Source organism: Vidua macroura, chromosome 2 (genome assembly GCF_024509145.1).
Source record: "Vidua macroura isolate BioBank_ID:100142 chromosome 2, ASM2450914v1, whole genome shotgun sequence".
NCBI lineage: Eukaryota > Metazoa > Chordata > Aves > Passeriformes > Viduidae > Vidua > Vidua macroura.
In genome coordinates this window covers 50,953,489-50,968,018 of record NC_071572.1, presented here as the reverse complement: position 1 = coordinate 50,968,018, position 14,530 = coordinate 50,953,489, and the positions used below count along the sequence as shown (strand labels likewise).

At 35.3% G+C, this 14,530-nt stretch overlaps 1 protein-coding gene across 5 annotated transcripts in view; it reads left to right on the top strand.

Moving 5' to 3' along the window:
- Window positions 1-14,530, top strand: part of PIBF1 (progesterone immunomodulatory binding factor 1) — a 105,280-nt gene that overhangs the window by 16,245 nt on the left and 74,505 nt on the right. For all 5 annotated transcript variants that reach the window (XM_053971147.1, XM_053971148.1, XM_053971145.1 and 2 more), the window contains exons 6-10: window positions 1,304-1,437; window positions 3,427-3,535; window positions 6,811-6,992; window positions 8,773-8,898; window positions 12,881-12,979. In XM_053971147.1, coding sequence (XP_053827122.1) covers window positions 1,304-1,437; window positions 3,427-3,535; window positions 6,811-6,992; window positions 8,773-8,898; window positions 12,881-12,979 — 650 coding nt within the window. The remainder of the gene's footprint in view (window positions 1-1,303; window positions 1,438-3,426; window positions 3,536-6,810; window positions 6,993-8,772; window positions 8,899-12,880; window positions 12,980-14,530) is intronic.

Below are 14,530 nucleotides of genomic sequence, written 5' to 3'. Positions count from 1 at the left end.
ATAAAGCATAGCTTTCAGCAATGTTGAAAAATTATGCACTCATACAGTGTCTTTTACTGCAAAATAAATGTAATTTGCAGTTGCTAAATGTTTGGTTTAGTAATGACATCTTAAGGCTGTGCTCACATTCAGTTAATAATATTGTGATATCCGTTCATAATAACCAGAGAGAGTAATTGTTAATCAAGCATCCATTACTGAGCTTGCTATCAATCACAGCAGTAAAAATCTGAACTCAACAGTTTTCTGGAAAGTAGGATATGGAAAAAAATCCAAATGCCCACGAGTATTCTCAAATTTTTAACAAGCAACTCTTTGTAGTCTATCAGCTTTACTTTGTATAAGTGAATGAGCATTATTATTTTGGTTGTTCTTGTGAATAAATTGCTAAGTAGTATAGTATTTAGGACAAGTAAGTAAGATAAGTTTGTGAAAAACGTACCTATGTAGTAGAAAACTGAAAAATGAAGTCTAGATTGGGGATTAAGGTATAAAAGTGTGCTATTCTTGAGGAGAGTTGGAGGGAATGAGTGTGATTAGGAAATCTGTTGATCTGCAAAAGGAATACCTAGTATTTTAAAAGGTGAATAGTCTCTGTGGATCCTCTTGCTTTGCTTTTGTTTTTCTGGTTTCCAGAATAATCTGTAAAAGTATGTGAGGAGGAAAAAGAAGGGAAAATGGAAATTAATGCTGATGGACCATTACATAAACTATTTTATTTTATTTTATTTTATTTTGTTTTGTTTTGTTTTGTTTTGTTTTGTTTTGTTTTATTTTATTCTTCCACCAAAGCTTTCCATGATATACTTCAGGAAACATAGGTTACCAGATACAGTAGCTACAAGTTGGGAGTAACTGGCTGTAATCTTTCAGATAATGATAGATGTTGCTAAACTTGCCAAACAAACCATTCTCTTTCTTTTTTTTTATTTCAAATTAACTAGCAAGTATCTTCATAAGTGTCTTGACTTGCTTGAAACCTTTGTAAAGGTGGTGTGACTTTCATGTTCCTACTATAGGTTTACAGACCACCAGCCGTTTATATGAGGGTTACTGGTCTTGGAAGTTGTGCTAATGGACAAATGCACTGGAAAAAATAGATATATTTAATCAAGTATTTGTAATAAGATAAAAATAAGTTGAGTATTGGTTACTTTGTGATGTGCTAAATTTCCAAATACTGAAACAAATGAAAGCATTACCACCTGAATATTCATAAGAGGTTTTCACAGAACTTAGTTGGCGATAATTTCAAGTAAATATCGGTGCAGCTGTGATCATTTCAAAATGTCTCACTTTCTAGAGCTATGAAGACGAAAGGAGGAGTCGGTCAGAGCTTGAGGTCAGATGCCAACGTTTAACACTGGAACTAGCTGATACCAAGCAGTTGATTCAGCAAGGTGATTATCGACAACAGAATTATGATAAAGTAAAATGGTAAGTATCTCTATAATTCAAGTGTTTAACGTAAAAATGTTAATAAAGATCAGCCTTGATTGACCAGACTTCTTCATTTTGTTTTTGACTTAAACACAGAGATATTTTTCCTTACCTCATACACTAATGATTAAATGACATCCTTTAGTATATTGCAGACCTAAAATTAACAACATCTGAAAGCCAATACATCAAATTATCTTCCTAAAAGTTTATATTTTCAGATTTACTGTGTTTTCAAGAGAGCCTAGCAATCTCATTTTCAGCTAAGGAAGTGGGAGCTGTTGATGGCAAGCATCTTGGAACAAGTACTCTTTTTTTTATTCATAGTTTCGAAGCAATGATCTAACAAAAGGTCCTATGCTCTACTCTGTGCTGCTTGCTGAGTAAGTTAGGAGGGCAGGACCTTGGGAATTAATATTTACAACTTAAGATATCCTTGAAACCATAAATTTGAAAGGGCTGTTTTGAGAACTCTGGCAGATAATCTTAGAACTACCTTAGTGAATTTGTTTAACTGCAGGAAGTTCCAGTGTCTAGCTTTTTTAAAATACAGATTGTACTGTTATAGCCAATGTTTTGAATATCCATCTTGCAAAAAGCAATTGCAAAATAGTAAAAATAGACTTCTTGTAAATATACTCATAGATGTATACTTCACAGTCCAGTTTCCAAATAGCTTTTTCAGTGTGCTCACAAGTACAAGAATTCTGGTCTTTGGCACATTTGTTGAGAAATGTATTCAAAAATGGGGATTATGAATAGAAAAGACCCTGTCAGCTCCTTATTTGTTCATACAGAATGAACTCAGGTGTAGTTACTGACACAAATGACTTTGCCCACTAAGTCATTTGTAGGAGAATCTGTCTTCTGGCTTCACAGCATTTTTGGTACAGCTGTATGTACAAAAACAACCCTGGAATCCGTCTGGCATCTTGTTGCAAATAGGATGGATTGGTGCTATGATTTGCTTCCTATATGCAACTGCATCTTAATAAGTGGATTGTAGGAACTTCCATGTGAATGGTCCCAGTGTTTAACAGTATGCATTTAAAATAGTCTTGAGTTGAGAAAAGCATGAATGAACGTGCCAAAACTGTATTTGAGAGAGTAGGTTGTATTCAGCTTGGTAGGCACAGACGAAGGGGAGGGGAGAGCTCTGTTGGCATAACTGCATGAGGATATTTGGGAGCACTGCAGGAGTAAATCACTTCCAGACTTGTTTCTGCCTTTAAAAAAGACTATGTCAAATCTAGTTCTGATGTACTACAAGTTATCTAAGTTTTAAAGCGATGCTATGCTTAATATAATATTGTTTTAGCTTTTTTCTAAACTGCAAGCTCATACTGGCTCATTCATTTCACTGTTCTGACAGGGTGAGAGTGGAGAATGCACTTCTTGCTCAGGACACCACAATTTTTGCAGTTGTGTCTTGTCTATTTTAAACATGACAATCCATTCTGGTATCAAGGCTTTATGCAGGGGAGAGTTCCTACTGAGAACAAGTATACATTGCTTTCTGCTCTGTTAGGAAGATGGGAATGAAGTGGTTTCACTCTTTCATTGGACTTCCATGTCTGCAAAAGATTGAAGAGAATGTCATGGGAAATAGCATCAGAAGCTTGATAAAGCTAGAACAATGGATAAGGGTACTTACAGATCATTGCTAAGAGAAAAAATGTATAGCCCGAAGTTGCACTAAGGAAGAATAATCAGAGGAGAATTAAATAATTTAGGATGGGAGTTTTGAGTATTGTAGAATTTTCTTTGTTTCTGATTATTTAAATAATCTTGAATTGTTTCATATAAAATGATACTGTTGCAGGTGTTAATAACGATAAAAGATTAAGATTATCACCAGTTGTTCTGTGAGTGGCTTGTTGTAAGAAGTCAGTGTCGTGAACTGGAAGAAGGCAGAGAAATTTAAAAGGCACAGAACTTTTGTTCATTACACTTTATGCATTTAATAGTTTAACTTTGCTTTCACAGTGAACGTGATGTATTTGAGCATGAATTGTCAGAACTCAGAAGAAACCATGAAGTACTGGAGATGTCATACAAAACACAAACTAAAGAAAGAAATGACTTAGCAAAAGAGGTAAACATAAATTTCTTACCTTAGTAATTGTGTATTTTTTCATCTTGGGAATTTGATTCTTTGTCTAATCAAGTTCGTCAGGAGCATGGAATAATTAAATTAGAATGGTCTCAAGAGACCAGCTGCTCCAACCCACCCATGCAGTACAGAGCAAGATTAGGTCAAGTTGCTTAGGGCTTTGTCAAATTTTTATTGTCTCCAACGATGGAGATTCTGCAGCCTTTTGGACAATCTGTTCCAGTGATTGTCTGCCCTCTTGTGAAAATGCATTTGTAAAAACTAATCAGTCGGTACAGCTTTTTTCTATTGCATTTTGTCCTGTCACTATGTACAGCCAAGAATCTAGCTATTTTTATGTGTTCCATTTGGATAGGTGAAGACAACAATAATATTTTCCCCAACCAGACTTCTCTTCTGAAGGCTGAAAAAAGTTCCAAGTGTTTCTCTTAACCCCTTGTACATCATAGGCTATAGTTCATGATTATCTTGATAGAACTCTTCTGGTCCTGCTTCAGTATGTTAATGCATGTCTTCAGGACATGCAAATCATGGGATATAGAGCACTCCAAATAGAGTCTCACAAGTATGGAACACAAGATAATAATTTTCCTTAACCCACTGTCTGCATTGTTGCTAATACAGCCTTGTAGCCACTTGACCTTCTTTGCTGTCAGGGCACATTTCTGTCCTGTGTTCAGTTTGTTCAACAGATGTTTGCCTATCTGATCCGTATTTTGCCATCTTTTCCGTAGAGCTGTTCGTTACAGGAGGTGGCTGAAAGCCATGCAGAAGTAAATGACATGGACAGTGGTCCTCCCATCCACAGAGCTAACATTTTTGTCAGGTTTGATAGGTTTGGCCTTGGTAAATTCCTGCTAGTTTTTCTGTCACCTTCTCGTTCATATTCATGGATATAGCTTCCAAGGGAATTTACTTCATAATCTTTGCAGGGACTGAGATTACATTTACCAACCCAACTGAGTTGAAGGAGGATTCTGGTAATCAGAAGCCTTGATCACTTGCTATGATCCTTCATATGGCTGGTCAGCCTCACAGCAACATAGGCTATTTCCCTCAACACTGGTCAAGTGCTTCCCATTTTTTCCTAGGTGTTATATGCATGCCATTTTCCTAGGTATGTGACTTAGAAGGCTGAAGCAAAGGCAGACTGAACTCTGCCAATAAGCTCAGGAACCTGGGAGGCCCCAGGGGAGAATTTACCATTGGAAGATTAATGCTGTGAGCATGCTTAATGTGGTTTAACTCCAGCTGGCAACCAAGCCCCACACAGCTGTTTGGCCATCTCAGTGGGATGGGGGAGAGAATCAGAAGAGTAAAAGTCAATAAAACTCATGGGTTGAGATAAAGACCATTTAATAGGCAAAGCAAAAGCTACACACACATGCAAAGCAAGTCAAGGAATTCATTCCCCACTTCCAATGGGCAGGCAAGGGTTCAGCCAGGGAAGCAGAGCCCTGCAAGAATAGTGTGGAAAATCTTTGTGTGTTAACACTTTAGCAGCTGAATAGACGAGACAAACAACTCCTGAGAGTATTCAGGGAAGATGTGTTCCTTAGTGTCTCTATGTGAATAACCATGTTACAGAGAAAACAGTGGCTAAAACTGCCACTTTAAAGACAGCATTACTCTGCCTAATTTTACAGGTAGCTGTAGAGATTGTCAGAAGCATTAGGAAAAAAACTGAGTTTCTATTAGAAAGTACCCCTTTGGTGTCAGTCTGAAGGCTTTGTTAGTCTGTTTATTCTTCAGTCTAGCATTGTAAGAAGACACCAAAAGTCAGGTTTGTTCTCAGCATACAACAATGGCCAAAAAAGTACTGTCCCGTACATCAAGTTTGTACATACATATGAAATACTGCAGAATAGCAGCAACAATCACTTTTTTCATTAACTTTATACTGAATTAATCAGAGCGAATAAAAGTAGCAGTACTTTAAGTTAAATACCACCTCAATCTGTGTATTACTTAAATCTCCTGGAAGTTTTCTGCTTATTTTTGTGTCTGCTGATACAGTATCAAGTCCTGGATTGGAAGAACATCCAATTGGAAGTTTTTACACAGTAAAGACTGTTCCAGAGGAGGAGTATTCATAGGAGCAGTAACTGCTTGCTTTTCTTTGTGTAGTAGTCAATGATGTCTGTTCACTATGGATATACAGATAACGTGTTGCTTGGAGGGAGACCACGTTTACTTTTTTCTCTTAAATCAAGTATAGGACAGGCATTTATACCTCACCCTGAGTGTGGTGCTCAGCAAGTGGGCTGATGGAGAGGAGCATGCCTCTAAGAGCACTGTTTGTATATAAATTGTCATCTGTTTAACTGCTTGCTCCATGTCTTTGTCTCCAGTATCTTCCCTAAGTAACCTTTAGTCCTTCTATACTTAGAAAAGGTGAATTCTGTCTAAACTATGTATATGATGTCTTTATAGCTGTAGGAGACATGGTTCTGATAAGTTATTAATTTATCATTCTTTGAACTTGGTATGTGAAATCCTCAGGAGCTTAAATGGCAAAATTCTTTAAGGGGATGAAACTGTTTTGTTATCATGATTATGGAGTTGGGCCACCTTGCAACAGTGCCCTTATGCTCTTTGGCTGTTCACTAACTGTGTTCACTTTGAATGGATGGACACTACTTCTTGGTGTAGGAAACGTTCCAAAGTAGGAACAAGAACATGTTGAGAACAGCTGCCTTTGACATCAGATCAGCCTTCTGTAGCAACCCCAGCTCTTTGCCCTTGGGATGGGCCTGGAGCATTGTCTTGTCCACAGCAATCATGCCTTACGTCAACCCCAGAACTGTCAGTTTTACTATTTCTTTACTTTTACCATTTCTTTACGGAGCAGTAATCACCTTGGTGCCCTTAAGCATTTCACTGCTGTTCCTGAGAATGTCATAGTCTGTATGACAGGTTGGCACCAAGATTCTCCATCAGTATTTCTGACATAGCACTATGCAGTACCACTGCTGTTCAGTACTTCAGCACTATTTAGATACTGATGTAGAGGAAAGGACCTCTTTTTTCAGGTGCTAACTACTGGAAATAAATAATGAAAATTCATAAAATTGTATTGTTGTTAAAGTCTTTTTTTCAGCTTAAAGCTTCATCATCTTACTTAAAGTGTAAATAGAGTCTTTTGGTTCAGATGATTTCATAGAAGAGAGTTAAAATTAAATTGCAAATATGTGTACATAGGTTAAATAGTTATCTTGGAATTCATGTTAAAATGTTCTTTTTAATACCTTTTATAGCTGGCAACCATACAACAATCCCTCAACTTGCTGCAAAAAGATAAAGATTATCTTAATCGCCAGAACATGGAGCTTAGCGTTCGCTGTGCACATGAAGAAGATCGTCTTGAAAGACTACAGATTCAGCTAGAGGATGCCAAAAAAGCTAGGGAAGAAATGTATGAAAAATATGTCACATCCAGGCAAGTTATTGTCTGTTCACTTCTATCAGTAGACAGGTTCTTTAACTGTTTTCCCTTGTTTCTTGCACAAATCTCATTTAATTAATTTTATTTTTCAGAAAGCTAACTCATATTTTTGTAACTAGAACCAGAACACTGTTCTTGGGTCATAATATGGATCACAAACTTTTTTTTTTAAACTTTATAAGACCATAGCAATGGAAGTAAACTTTCAGCATTGGGAGTTGATGGCAATTATTCTTGTCGGTTTACTCAGTTAATTATAAAACAAACTTTTTGTTTTCAATGTATATCTATAAATCTTGTCCTGTATAACTAAGAGGAAGTGAGCTAATATGAGTCTCCTGATAGACAACTAAAACAAAAATTGTTACCTAAACGAAAATAGAAGGGCATTCTTGAAATTATTAGTTATGGAGCTCCAGCCCATATCAGAAGAGCCTTAAATATTATTTTTCCTTTCAGTGCAGTCACTCAAAGTTTTTTATATTTGTTTTGCGTGTTTATATCTCAGAACTATGTTCACCCAGAACTTCTGCATTTTAAATAAAATTTTAAGTCTTACTTTTGAAAATTTAAGAAATAATTCTTTTTGGTTTTTTAACGATAAACCTTTTTATTATATAAAAGGTCTTCATACAGTATTTGCTATAGTGTGGCACAGTTGAGGAAGGAGAAGAGGTAAGTTTACTTTTATCTTGAAGGGTCATCTGAAATACAGTGTCTCAATAAAAAGAAAACCTGTAAAGTTTTCTTTTACAAAAGGAAAAGGAAATAAAATAAAAGGAAAACCTGGACAGCATTCTCCATTTTAATATTTTGGGGCTTCTAGTTAATGTGAGGGAGTTTATGATCAGCTCAAGTACTCATTTCTAAGAATTATGGGCTATCACATGATTGGAAATCAAATGAAATCTAAAACCTTTTACTGTTGTAAATGCATATATCTTCATAATATGCTTTTGTTTCCAAACCTGTGATTTTTACCAGTTGCTTAATTGCTAATTAATTTTTCTTGAACATTAAGTAGACGCTATCAAATTTTGACATTCCTTAAATGTTAAGCACTTACAACATAACCCTATTTTTGTAGGAGAGATTCTTTATGAGATTCCTTACAATCAGTCATGAGCTTCCAAAGTTACAAAAAAAGTCAATGTTTCTCTGAAATGAAATTCTTTTATCCTGATGTCTTCTGTAACCTGCTGCTTAAAAACTTTGTTTTAAATAATTCATATGTTACATTGACAGGATAAATTCCCAAATCTTGGGGGTTTTTGACTTGACAAATCTCCACTCCATTTAATCTTCAGTGTTTCTTGTGATATTTTTTTTCCCTCATAGGAGGTGCAGATAGTACACAAAGAAGTCTTGTAGCAGCATGGCAGCATTGCAAGTCAATAAATTAATCAATCCTTACCCAGTGCTGAAGTAGACAGTGAGGAGTTAAATGGTTACTTAATATGAGCACTTGCGTAGAGACTGACAAAGAAGTTCTGGAAGAATGTTAATGTTATGTGATTAATCAATATTTTAAATTACTTTTAAAATTTTAATCTATCTGCAAAAAACTTGTTTATTCACAGTTAAATATTATTTATTTTTGGTTGATTTTAATTTAATTTATGTAGCAACATAAGCTGATAAGTATTTTAAGTCATTGAGAGGTAAATGAGTAAAGATTGAAATAGAATGTAAAATCAAGAAGAACTCTGCTCTTCTAAAGCTGTATGTGAAGTTTTGATATTTTGACTAGTGCAGTATGTTTGTTTATTTACAGAGACCACTATAAAGCAGAATATGAAAAGAGACTGCATGAAGAGTTGGAACAAATAAGGTTGAAAACAAATCAAGAAATTGAGCAACTAAGAAGCACCTCAAAGGAGATGTATGAACGTGAAAACAGGTAGGTAAGGTGTAGGCAATAACCTAATTGAGGAAGAAATGACCAAGCACTGTTTTGTGCTTAGGTATAATCCTAGCTGACTAACTCTTTGAGAGGTGTTCAAAATGTAACAATTTAAGCTTGGTTGTAAAACTGATGGGAGTCTTGTAAAAACTAAAATAAAATTATACTTGTGTAGTAAATTTATGTTGTTATATTTATTATTAAATGATGAACAGCGAATATTATCACTTGAAAAGGATTATTAAAATTCATGTTCTACTTAAAATTTGGTGATTTGAAGTTTGTTCAGAGGTATAGTATTAGTTAATTAATATGGGATGACAGTTTACCTGTCATGCTCTAGGGGTGCTGGGAATCCAGAAGAGAAGGTGTTGATGCAGGAAATAAGGTAGGAAAAACCCAAAAGAGATAGGACTTAGACCTGTATGAAATAAATCTGAGGTTTTTTTAGAGCATTGTGATTCAAAAAAGCCATTGATTTCCTGTAAATTATTGTAAAATTCTCATTTGAAGAAGATTCTAGTCCTGCAAAGACTTGCATGATGAGTTTGTATGTATGCAATCTAGTTGAATACCATGGAATTATATGCACATGCATAAGCCTTTTAGGGATTTAGGGATTTGGACCTTTGGCACAAAATTTCTTTTTTAGTTTGTTTTTTGCCCATTTTATTGCTTTAAAATGGGAGGAGTGCTTAGTAACTTAACTTCACTGTAGATGTCCTGAAAGTGTCATGTGGAGAAGGAAATTACAGTAGTAAAAAGATATTTGTGGCATCAGCATCCGTTCCTCTAATAGGTAGTTTTGTTACTGCTGGGAAGAGTGGAAAAAGAACACGGCTTCTACTGTATTGCAGTCAACAGAAGGGTTCTAATTAAAAAACAGTTATACATCATTGTGTAGTTTTGCAAGTGTGAGTAAAATAGACATATACATCCACACCACTTCCTGTATGCAAATCTATTTTGAATTACAAAGTATGAATTTAAACATGCACTTCTTTGGAGATTTGACAAGCATCTGTATATCATTGAGAAAGCTACTGAAAGATATTTCATTTGTATCTGGAACTGCTATACAGAAGTTTTTTTCCTCATTTTGAAATAATTACTTCTGAAATGCAAATCCCTTAGATTTGCCTACATGTTTAGCAAAAAAAAAAAAAAAATTCAAAGAAGGCTTTCTAGCATATGTTCTTTCTAGAAAATACTAAAAATCCACCATAAGGCAGTCTGCCTTAATGGTAAGACAAATGGAACTTCAAATTGTGAGCGAAACAATTTGCAGTGAATTTGTGTAATGTGATGAGATGCTGTTTGTGGCTGAAAATGAAGTTAAGATGCTGGTTTCATCATCCTGCTCAAAGCATGGAATGGTATTACAGCTAAGCTAATCCAATATTCAGTTGCTCATATTCTTTGCCACTTTGCCAAGCCTGATGTGCCTGATAGTTCCTTTGAATTTATTGGCGCTTATTTTACACTTGGATGAATCAGCTCAAGAACCTAAAATGGGAGGGGGCCACTAATAAATAGGTGATGCTTTCATGCCTAATTTTTTTGGCATCAGTTTCACTTGTATGGTTGTTGTAAGCATCGGTTATGTTTGCATTAGCAAGTGTGAGTGAATTCACGGGGCATGTGAATGTCTGCAAGAGATTTACACTGTATTACCTGTAGTCTGTTCCCATAGCTCAAACACAGTTTAGTAGTTCAGCATGTGAGGTGCTTTCCCTGAGGACCTTTTCTGACGTGGTTGAATCTGACTGGAATCCAGTTTGTGCATTCTAGACCAGTTTAGGAATGTGACAAAGTGCAATAAATGGCAGTTGCCAAGAGGTTTGTTTGAAAACCTAATAAAGATGCCCATGAGCTGCTGCCTCCAGTGTCTTCATCCCACGTTTTTTTCCCCTCATGCCCATTCTTGATTCTCTAGATAGTACTAATGTCCCATTTCAGAAGGTTACTTTCACTTGTGTGATAGGCTGGCTAGATGCCTCATAAAGCCCCAGTGCAGCCATTTGGGTAGGTGCTTCACCTCTTGTGAAACGGCAATCACATAATTGACAACTGGCAGCATTATGGGCTCCTGGCTCTCTAGAAAGAGAGTATTTCAATAGAAGTTGCATCACGTCTATGATTGTGGTCTTGTTGGTTGAATAGTCCCTCACTTGTGTCCTTTTTCCTCCTACTGCATTTTCAAATGATTAATTGTTCAGCTAAGCAAAATAGTTTATTCTCTAAATGAGTCTCTGTATCTCTCCTACTGTTTCATTTTTATCCCACTTCCACTACTGTGGTCTTAAGGATACTGCTCTGGACTCCTACTCTAAGACACAATATGCTTGATCTGAATGCTGCTAACAAAATGTATTGCCATGTTCCCATACTTTGGTATGAGTCACTTTGAAAGAATCTAATCTTAAGGTCAGTCCCTGAATTTCTGCACTAAATTCTGTAGCCTGGTAACTCAATTTTTAATGCAAATTTTGTTCTCTTTCTCTAATAGCCAGTTAACTGCAACATAATTCTCATGTTACTTTTTTATAAGTAACCATTTGCTGTTCGTATGAATTACTTTGAATTCAGGAAGTGCCACTGATAGCATTTATTATAGAAAATAGTCTTTAAACCAGAAATTATATACCTTTAGTGTGATACAATGACCTAGTTTAACATTTACACGAGCTTAATAATTTTCTATTTTCCTTTGTATCCTGACTTTTCACTTTTCTTCAAAACTTGCCTGAGCCTTTAATTTCACTTTGCCTTAAGTCAGAAAGTTGTTGGGAGAGGAATAAAAAAACTTCAGTAGGAAGATCTTGGTTGCATCCACGCCAGCAGATCAGTTCAGATGAAGAATGTGGTGTTGAAGTGAAATCCCCTAGTCATTGCTGCTAGCCATGGTTTTAGCTTGCCTTGCAGCTGTGCTTGGATTTGGTCATATTTGTAGCATATGAATAGGATTCCTTTTAGATAAAACAAAATTGAAGGGACTCTTTAAGATCATCTAATATGTTCCAAATGCTGGTGAATGTTCATCATAGAAGCAAACAAGCAGTAGATTACAATCCTTAAAAATAGTCATAACACAGATGTCTTATCCTCAACAACCACTGTTAGCTCTGGCAAATTGTCTGGTGCTGTGTTACACTAAATATTGGACATTGAGTTTATATACAGTATCTAAGCTGTGCTTCCCTCCCTTACAGTCTACTGCAGTGTTAATATGTAGCCTGCTTGCAGCATAACAGACTATTAATAACTAATTCCAATTTTAACTACAAATACTATACGTTTTATTCTTAGTATCATGCTGTTCTCGTTTGTGTTGGTCAAATAATAATTGAGGTAGTTTGAACATCTTGACTGATCCTTGGTTATAAAAAAAAAAGGGGTATCAATTGGTTGTAATAAAATATTATTTTATGGTTCTTTGCAGATCAAAAATGTTTCCAGCAATAAAATCCAGAAGGAGACACCAGTGACATGCAATAACATATACATCACCGTAACTAGACAGTTAGTTGTATGTGGAAGTAGGATTTCTATGCTTACCTAAACTTTTCTTGCTCTATCAAAAGTTGTGAATCATCTCAGCTAGGCAGACAGCATTCCTGCAGTTACTCCCAAGGCACCAAGGAAAATCACTGGAATTTATTGAATTCCTGCAAAAAATTAAACAGTTTTTAGTTCTACTATTCTAGAATAATTAGAGTTATATGTATATTTAACACATATAAATAGGTAATTCGATAACTGTTTTTTACAATTTCAGAACTGAAAGCTTTGCTGGTATATATGAAAATAACCTGAAGTTAAGCCTCTGTAATAAATAGATGAATAGATAGACTCTTCTATCATTCTATGAGAGTTGAAGAAGGTAGCATTGAAGTTCAGATCAGAGAGCAATAATTAATGAAGCCAAAGAGTCTTGTTTTTAACAGATTCTTAACAGAATAATTTTTGTTTCCTTCAGAAATTTGAGAGAAGCACGAGATAATGCTGTTGCCGAAAAAGAGAGAGCAGTTACTGCTGAAAAGGAATCTTTAAGAAAATACGATCAACTCTTAGAACAGTAAGTGTTTTTGAAATGCATATAAAAATCTAAAGGTATAACAGTGTTTATATCTAGGAGGTCTAGGTAGGAGGAATGACTGACTTTCTGCTTACAAAGAACAAATTGAATTACAAACTCTTTGTTTAAATGAAGTTGCAGACTTAATTCTTCTAGTAAATTCTTTCTGTTATCACTGCAGTAATAAGATGAAAGTTTTGTATTTCTCCTACCATACTGTAGAGACAAGCAAACATAATTATTCATTTCATAGCAAGAATGTAGTTTTTATACTGTACAGTAGCAGTGGTCATACTCTGAACCTGTTTGTGGGTTTTTTTCTTTAGCTGAAAGTAGAAAATAATTTTGTAAGATGACTTCGATTAATAGATTTTATTAAGTTTGGATAGAGGGCAGTCGTCATGAACACTTATGTTTGCTACATGTTTCTCTTATTACTGTCTCTTCTCAGTCTTTCATACTCCATGTGTAGAATATATTGTCTATACCAATTTACAGTTCCGTTCAATGGAGAAAGAAACTATAGTTGATTTTTTGCCTGTTTACAAGCAGTCTTTATGTTCTGTAATGCCTTTTCCGTACTTTTTGTAAATTTAGAAAATATGCTGTGGTTAAACTATGAGGTAATGTAAAACTATGGGCAGTAATCAAAGTTCTTCAGGTTAAGTTTGTCATGTGTCTTTAATTTTGGAATTAATTCATTTTTTTAATACATTTTTTTTTTCTATAATGAAGAGATCAGTTCATTAAGTGACTGTGCTACCTAGTCATCTACTCAAAGGAAGTACTAGATGAGCCTTCTTTGCTCTGGATAATTTTTAATTGCAGTTAAAATGTTGTTAACTTAAGCTTAGGAACAAATTTTTTAAAGCTTTTAATTTTTATGTATAACTCCTAAATTGCAGTGGTGATACTACTGAAGAAATAGCATTGCCGAAGTATTGAAAAAATGTGATTTCTAACTGATGATGTCAAACAATAAGGGTAGGTCTAGAGCAAATGCAATGGATCAGAGGACTTGATATCCATGGTGAGTTTAAGGGGTTTGACTTCAGATTAATTCTAGTTCAGCTGAATGGGCCCAAGGGTGCCAAAGGCCTTTTAGTGGCACCTAATGCGGTTAGAGCACATTGGACGGGTTGTTGGGTTCTCAAAAGGAATTCAGTTTGCAAACTCTGAGGTGATGGTTCCACAATGCAGAAATCAAAGCCATTTGAATAGGGAGGACCAGGAAACTTGGTTCGAAACTGATCTCCTGGGTTAAAATAAAATGCTAATGTGAGTCAACAGAGATTTCTTTTTAATGAGACTCCTACCTTTCCCTGTGGTAAGATTTACTAAGACATGGGGATTTCATATAGAACTGGAAACTCCTTGAAAATCAGTCTGGCATATCATAATTTGAGTTTGCACTTTACATAATAAAAATACTAACTTTGCACTTCTTCTATGCTTTAAAACTTAAGAACTGTGGAGAAAATACTTTTCTGTCCAGCTGTATTCCCACTCATATAATGTGGCCTTTTTTCATATTGTTGCTTTATTTTGAGG